Genomic DNA, 8,540 nt, shown 5'->3' with positions numbered 1-8,540 from the left:
ACAATGAAATTGTCTGGCTTTAATGATAATTACTTAGAATGATTTTATGGTTTATATATGATTTATATAATAATTCAATGATATATATTATTATTAATCCATTACACAAGCTATTTTATGTAAAACATTGAGACGATCAAGTTAGAGTACTTTTAAACCAACAATTCAACAACATTTATCATGGAATTACAGTGGTAACACTACCTGTAACTGTGGTATTTTGTCAGAAATGTGAGTTAGTATCTCATATTATTTAATTTTTAATGTAGATATGTATTAAATGAGTAATAAAGGCCAAATTACAGACTATTTTTTGTCAAACTTGAAGTTTTGTGCATTCGTATTTATATTAAATGTTTATAGAATAAATACAATAAAGCCATTCTAGATATATAAACAATATTTTTACTTTTTACCATGTAGTGAGCTGCCATGTGTGGTTTTACCTGCGGTGATCTAATTAGAGTACTTTTTAATTTAAATAAGAATAGAGTTCTAACTCAGTAATATTTAAATTCCACCCTTTTATTGTTTGTGTATTAAATTTACATCTGTGTCCTATCTCAAGCTACTTGTTTTCAAGAAACAAAACAAATTTTATGTAATATAATATAATATAATATATATATAGAAAAGGAACCGGCCCCCAGATGTGTCCACAACATCGAATCTGGCCCCCTTTTAAAAAAGTTTTGACACCCCTGATCTTACCAGTGCTGTTGGCACGCTCTCTCCCATTGTGGTCTTTAATTTTGAAATTAGCTGATGAGCAATAAAATGCAGCTCATATTTGTTGCTTTCGGTGACGTGAACTTCACCAAATCTGCATATAGTGCGGGAATTGAAGATCGGATTCGTTTTGCAGAGACACATTTATGTGCCCAAATGTAAATGGAAAACACATGAAGTGACCAGGTGTAAACAGGTCCTAACAGTATAATGGATCCATGCATCAGGTCTTAAAGTGACAGCAACCTAATATACCCGCTGCCAAATTATGAGATAATATAAGAAATATCTATATGGCAGTTTTTTCCCCATGGTATCGATGTCAAAATTGTGGCCACTGAAAATGCTGAGTGGCTAGTAACTTTGGAAAACCACTAGCCACAATGGCTGGTCAGCTGGCCCTGCACACACACACACACACACAAAAATGTGTGCGCACACACTATATATATATATACATACATACATACATACATACATATACATATACATATATATATATATATATATATATATATTTTTTTTTTTTTTTTTAATACAGTGGGAAAACTCTTAGGTCTAAGGTTGGTAGACAATGCTTTAATGTCAAATTGCAATCTATCATTCTTATAATTAAAAAAAAAAAAGCAACGCTCTTCCCCTCATCTACAAAGACATTGAGGAATGGAAGCATCAAGCTTCATCTTCAAAAAATATTATTTGAACTTTTCCTTTTTCAGTGTGTGAAAGGGGTAAAAGGGTTACTTCAGACACAACTCATAAAAACATATGCATAATGCAGCCCTATTTACACAATTACCTTATAACAAAAACTTAATCATAACAAGAAGTTTAGTTTAGATTGACGGAGTTATGCTGATGTTCTGTGATCAAGGACCTAAAACAGGTTAACCTACTATAGGTTTTTACCACATACTGAATTGGGAGTATTTAACAGATTGTGCGATAAAAAACTGTGTGGTCCTGTGAAGGAATATTGAAGTTCTTGAAAATGTTCATACAGTTCAAGGAAACCCATTCAGAAAGGTCTTGGTGAGCAAGCTTTTGAAATAAGTGATCAGTGGCCTTTTTTGGAGGATCCAAAACCTGAGAATCCCATCACAGCAGCCATTTCATCGTCATCTTCAAAATTGAGGTCTTCTTCTGCCTTTCTTTTCTTTTCCTTTTGCTTCTCTTTTCTGTAGGCTTTTGCTTTTTCCTCCTTAACAACAGAATAAAAGAAACAACACAGGGCAACAAGTTATATTGTTGTTATACAAGTTGTATTGATTTACACTTTCCAGAAAAAAGTGAAATTTTGTCTTGGGCTTAAGGTTACCACCATAAGTTATAGAAAACATGCATCGGAAATTACACTTTTTTTTTTATATTCGCAATTTCATAATAGTGAGTTAAGATGCACTGGTTTTCAAGACACTTACATCCGTTTTACACCACAAGCGTGAGTGGCGTGTGAGCAGCGTGTCAGGGTAACTACACTGTCACTGCAGCTACAGACTCGCGAGAGTATTCACACTGGAAGCGTTTGTACAGCGTCACAGCAGCAACTCCAAAGCTACATTTAAAGTGAGCATTTCTTTACAAAGACAACTATAAATTTGTTTTCAGAAGTTGGTCATTTATAAACTTGATAGTCTTGAAAGTTTGTTAACATGGGTAGGGCTGCACAACGATTAAATATCTGTTTACGTAATATATGTGTGTGTTCTGTGTATAATTATTATGTATATATAAATACATACATGTATATATTTAAGAAAAATGTTATATTTATATATAAAAAATATATAAATATATATTTATACATTCATTTTTTTTTAAATTTATATATGTATGTGTGTGTATTATATATATATATATATATATATAATTATTATACACAGAACACACATATATTACGTAAACAGACTTTTATTTTGCAAACAATTAATCGCAATTAATCGTTGTGCAGCCCTAAGGAGGTATACAAAATTTGCATGTAAATGGTAAACGGCACAACCAAGAAAAAAGCTCTGATTATGTTGTTTCAGTCATATTTTGATCTAGAACATGCCGTTTACTTTAGTTTTTTTATAATACACCATACTTTTACACAAACTGAATAGTTAAAAACAAGTTTAAATTAGTAAATCTTCTATAAATATTTTTGATTCTTAATTTTCTTTTCTGACATACTCCAGTTCTTGTTAAAACACACTAGACATGCTTATTCTGTGCATTTTGAGCACTTTTTGTGTGAAATCATATTTATTTTGTTCATCAAAAGTGTGCTTGTCACTTGAATTGAGCGTGAGCAGCGCAGCAAAAATAGACTCAGCGCCGAAATTCCCACTTCACTGCTGCTCATGCGATGCTCACACATTGCTCCCACTCCCGGTGTGAATGCACTCATTAGTTAACATGCATGCTAAAAAAAATACATGCTGCTCACTAGGGGTGTAACATTTCTTGGTTAAAAAAAAAAAATCAAACCGTACCATTCTCCATATATGGTTTGCATGCACTTGCACCATGATTGATCTCATATCTGACGACGCATACACATTAGTGATGCGCGGGTCGGCTTTTTTTCCAACCCGCGGGTCCCGCTTTTATGAAATTATATGGCCCGCCCCAGCCCGCCCCGCACCACTGTATCTATTTTTACAACCCGCCCCGCCCCGCACCCGCGACCATTAAGCAGACATATAGACATTGTAATGTTAAATAAACAGCCTTTATTTCAGCCTGAAAGTGCTTGGAAACATCGCCCTGTAAACTGGCAACAACATCCGATTGAATATGAACCATAAACCAGGTCATATTAATAACAAGATAATGGTAAATATTTTCAACATTTAGAAAGCAGCCTATTCATCTAATGGGCTAAACATTTTTTTTAGATTTGTACGAGGCTGACAGTTTACAGCGATAACCGCTGAACTTTTTTAATCAATCTTTTTTAATCTGAACTTTTTTTAATCAATCAATCTTAACAGACTCCAGGTCCAATTTTAAAAGGAAAAATGAAAAGAGAGAGAGAGAGAGAGAGAGAGAGAGAGAGAGAGAGAGAGAGAGAGAGAGAGAGAGAGAGAGAGAGAGAGAGAGAGAGAGAGAGAGAGAGAGAGAAGAGAGAGAGAGAGAGAGAGAGAGAGAGAGAGAGAGAGAGAGAGACAATAGCCCACAGCATCTACCACACATTTAACGCACAGAAATGTTCATTTAGCGTTTTTACGTTCGCTGTGCAAAAAAAGAATGGCATCCACTGTACCGGGGTATAATCTATTTCGCAGTAATATTATGAGACGTGTCACTGTCGTTCTTTTTCTTAGACCCCCCACAAATATGTCTTGCCATGCTAGAAGTGCCTGTTTTGTGGCTCTCGTGTTTGTAAATTTTTTCACACGAGTTGCACTTCACATAGCCGATACTGCTGTTGTCTCCTGCTGCAATTATTTCTGAGAACCGTTCCCAAACATTAGATTTTGCAGCCTGACCTGTTTTTCTTTTAATTATGTAAATTCCCGACCTTAATTTCTCCCGCACCTCGTCTTCCATCATCTTCACTTTTATTTTTTTCGTTTTTGTTGTTGTGGCTGGCGGCCGGAGCTGCTTGGTGCGCAGCTTATGTGACGTGTCACGTCACGCCAAAGGTTTGGGGACATAAGTTACGTTGCTACGGCCTTCGTATTGTAACCTTATCAAAGAACCTAATAAAATATGATATTCCCAAATATTTAATATAGGCTACAGAAAATTGCACGCAACATACATGGATTTTTTAAAATTGTTTTTAATGACCCGCCCCAACCCGCCCCGCATACAAAGTGACAATTTCTTTGCCCGCCCCAACCCGACCCGCGGGTTACCCGCGGGGTCCGAGGGTTATGAGACGACCCGCGCATCACTAATACACATCTATAATATGGTTTGTTGAAAATAAATAAAACAGATTTAGGCTAATGTATGTTTCTGTCAATGGATACGCATTCTGGCTTTGTGCACTCATCCGAAGCGCAAGCGCTGAAGCGCATAAATATTGAGTTCTCTTTCTAGTCTTTTGCTTAAACGGACAAATTTACACAAAAATTATGTGAACATGTCCGTCTTGGCCAGTATCTTAACAAACATAGTCGGTTATGTGTTATGCATTAGGTCTTAAAGTGACAGCAGCCTAATATTCCTGCTGTCTGTGTTTTATGTTTTGTGTTGTTAATCAAACAACAAAAGACAAGGAAATCACTCATTGCTCTTGACTGAATAGCTTTTGTTAATTTAACAATTAATAATGATTAATCTTTACTATTAATACAGTGAAGATTTGTTTTACATTTGATTAGCTACTTTATTAAATTTCTGTACCTGAAAACTACTGTTAGATACCTGAAAAACCTGAAAAACACGGTTTATTTTATTTGTATCTTTGCGCTACTGTATTTATTTGTGCTGTTGCTTGTAGTTTGATTATTTGTTCTTATTTTGTTTATTTTTATTTGACAGTAGTCCTATTTTCCCTGAACATAGCACATACCGAACCGTACTGAAACCGTGATAAAAACCGAACCGTGAGTAATTTGAACCGTTGCACCCCTATTGCTCACGCTTGTGGTGTAGAACGGCCGTTATTTGCATGTCACCCGTCAGTAAATGTGTGAATGAACTTCAGTTTCAACACTTACCTCCTCTCGCAACTCCTTCATTCGTTCCTCAAAATCATACTCCTTCTGCTTTTCCTCCAGCTTTTTCTTGTTCACTTCAAAACGTTTTTTAACTTGGTCCAGTGAAGAGCGCTCTACTCGCATGGACATCCCCAGGTTTCTCTGATCTATGAATTGTAAATAAATGTATTGAATTAGAAAATGCTACTGGCCAAGTGTGCTTACAAAGACTGACTTTTCCACAGAAATACAACAGCTAGACACGAAATTACAAGAGTAACATACACAATAATAAAAAAAAAGAAAAAAGTATGTATACAAAGATGCAGTATGTACGGATAGTATAAATATTCATTTAAATATTGCATATAGGGATTTGTACAGGTAAAGTGGATAAATAAGAATTTACATATTGTATTTAATGAAGATGTTGTATCAAACAAAGACCTCAATACTTACGTTTTTTACCATTAATATGATCTAAGAAGTTTATGGAATCTTTTACTACACAATCGCAGACATTGCAGTAGTACCTGAGAGAAAAAATGTTGACACATATTATTAATTGACACAAATACATAAGAGTGCAACAGTTGGGTTCCACAAGTAAAAACTAATTTAATTTTCTCCATAGGGAAACTGACAGTCTTACTGTGAGCTACGAGGTTGTTAATTGATAGTATTTGCTTCTGTTGAAGCTGTCAGCCAGCATTATTTCAACTTAGTTTTAAAATAATTGTTTAACAGCAGAATTTGTGGTGAAAAACTACATTACACATAATGCTGTACAGAAAATTCCACCATAGTCCAAACAAGCAAATAAGATCTCTTTAGCCCTGCCCACTCCCATGAAGCGCTGCAAATGATGTAATCGAGTCGGTCTCCCTACACTCTCAAAATATTTAAATATTTCAACATTTATGCATATTTTGCAATAATATTAAAATATATTGTTTATATAGGCTATATAAAATCTACATTTTTAAATACGTAGTTTTATATTTATCCATTGTTTTTAATTCGATTATGCTGTTTGCAATGCTAACTAAAGCTGTTAAATACACAGTCTTTTACCTTTATATGTGTGTCCGATTTTCAAATCCTTTTTGCTTAAAATGAAAGTTAAGTGTAATGTTGTGATTCACCTCGTAGCTGGTTGGCTTGGTTTATTATGGCTTACAATGCTTTAACAAAGACTTTTTTGAAATCCCTATGGTAGAAATGAATGTAATAACACTTCCGGAACCAAGGCCTCTGAAATAGTGAGTGGGTACTGTTGCACTCTATTACAGCAAAAGAAATAGCACAATGACCTGAAATACATGCAGCCCATGAAAAAACTCTCTGGGCAACCTATGCTTCAACACAGCACTAGCTAGGTTTCCATCAACCTATTTTTATGCAAATTTTGGGATATCGCATAAAAACGCTGCACAGAAACACCAAGATGTGCATAAATTTGAAAAATGTGCATTAAAAAAACATGCGCACTCAATTGAGGTGGATATTTTTTATCCTACACAAGTGTAAACTACGACGGAAACACATTTACCAAATAAATCCCTCAATGTGCAACAGAAAATTTATATGACTTTGCCTCACCAGAGGGTGTGATTGGATAACTGGACTAAAAAGCGGAATAATTTCATCGCACAGCATCTCAAATGTTGGTCTGAGACAATTTTGTTCTCTTCAACACATGGAACCGAAACTGCTTTATTCGCTAATGTTTTATGAAATATTCCAATTTTGTGCATAAGTTAAATTCACAACATTGGATGGAAACATAGCCAGTGATCACTTATTCATGAACTCATATTGACATTGTTATACTACGGTCAATTGTATAGCAGATACCCACCCTCCCATCTCAGCCTGTGGTGTGGTCTTTGTGATGACGATAGTCTTCCCCAGTTTTGACTCCAGATCCACTTTATAATCTCTGTGGCGGAGAAGCTCCCGTTTGACAGGGGGCACAGGCTTGCCTGGAGAACGAAACAAATGGATGACATAGGAAATACTGCCATAAACTGTTTCATTGGATTAAATGTTTAGGTTAAATCATAATGTGATCACTTCAGTAGCTGGGTTTATTTGACCCCGTACTTGACGAACTTGGTGAATTCCGGGTTTTTTGGGACACTTTTTACTATTGAGATGACCTGAATTCACCTAAAAACTGAATAAATATTGAAAGGCTTACCATCTTTTTTCTCTCTCTCTTCCGTGATTCGTTTCTGGGCCAGCTGTTCATATTCATCTTTGTCCCACTTGCGTCGAAAATCATTCTTAGACTACAAAAACAAGCAGAAGATATTATAAACATGTTAAATAAAGGGAATCACATCAGCTGTATTCATTCAACCGCATAGAACAGCCTGTGCACAAGATCCGAATATTAATAAAAACCCGTACGACCAAATTAAAAGTTTAAAAAGACTATTGGCCAATAATGCTAGAGATATTAGATTCCAAATCGTCTCATAATTAAAATACTTATCTGTTTTCGTTCTTGTATATGACAAAACAAAACCATCTGGCGTCACGGATAGTTTTGATCTTCCAACGACTACAATATAAAACGTTGTACACTTTTAAAAATATGAATTTTAATAACCGAATTGCGCGCAAAACATTTATCTCTAGAACGCGGATAGAACGCAATTACAAACAAAGAAAGAAATCAAAAACAGGTCTTAGCAAATTTCTTACCCCACTGCCAGACGCCATTTTGCTATCGTGATGTCGTAAAGCGTGCGTGACTGTCGTAAACAAGTGCTGTTGCTAATCTATTTCGAAAGTGGTCACTGACAGTGGGGGAAAAATATTAATTACAATATTCGTTGGCTAAAAACGTTTTATGTTTTGTTACGTTTAACGTGTTTTCACCTGTTTGAAATAGTTTCAATTGTTTTGTATTTCATAGTTTTACTGTTTAAATTTTGCTGACAGCCTGAAATAGTCTGGTTCCATTGTGACAGCTTACTCACAAAAAGTTTATGAGTTAAATTAGCCTAACTGTTTTTTTTGCGAAAAAGCTGTTACCAAAAGTATTGTTACCAATACTTTAAGGTATGTGTCTAAACAGAGAAAAATTCACTGGAAAAACTGTGACAACTTGATCCTTGTCCCCGTGGGAACGACCAGAAACTGTTCACTATGCATTTTCATAAT

General features: G+C 35.2%; 1 protein-coding gene across 1 annotated transcript; it reads right to left on the bottom strand.

Moving 5' to 3' along the window:
* Positions 1–1,288: 1,288 nt before the first annotated feature.
* zmat2 (zinc finger, matrin-type 2) lies at positions 1,289–8,190 on the bottom strand. The gene is made up of 6 exons (XM_051878310.1): positions 8,079–8,190; positions 7,570–7,660; positions 7,228–7,351; positions 5,826–5,899; positions 5,388–5,533; positions 1,289–1,930 (listed from the first exon to the last, which is right to left on the bottom strand). Exons 1-6 carry the CDS (start codon positions 8,094–8,096, stop codon positions 1,787–1,789), a joined length of 597 nt encoding a protein of 198 aa, XP_051734270.1. The 5' UTR covers positions 8,097–8,190; the 3' UTR covers positions 1,289–1,786.
* Positions 8,191–8,540: the final 350 nt, after the last annotated feature.

This window comes from Ctenopharyngodon idella, chromosome 21 (genome assembly GCF_019924925.1).
Source record: "Ctenopharyngodon idella isolate HZGC_01 chromosome 21, HZGC01, whole genome shotgun sequence".
Classification (NCBI taxonomy): domain Eukaryota; kingdom Metazoa; phylum Chordata; class Actinopteri; order Cypriniformes; family Xenocyprididae; genus Ctenopharyngodon; species Ctenopharyngodon idella.
This window is presented reverse-complemented; position numbering and strand designations above follow the sequence as displayed.

Bases quoted from the DNA above. Each gene is read 5' to 3' on its own strand.
- zmat2 (XM_051878310.1), bottom strand. The intron at 7,352-7,569 runs GTAAGCCTTTCA...TTCGTTCTCCAG, and splicing joins AGAGAGAGAGAAAAAAGATG to GCAAGCCTGTGCCCCCTGTC. The intron at 5,534-5,825 runs GTAAGTATTGAG...TACAATTCATAG, and splicing joins TCATATTAATGGTAAAAAAC to ATCAGAGAAACCTGGGGATG.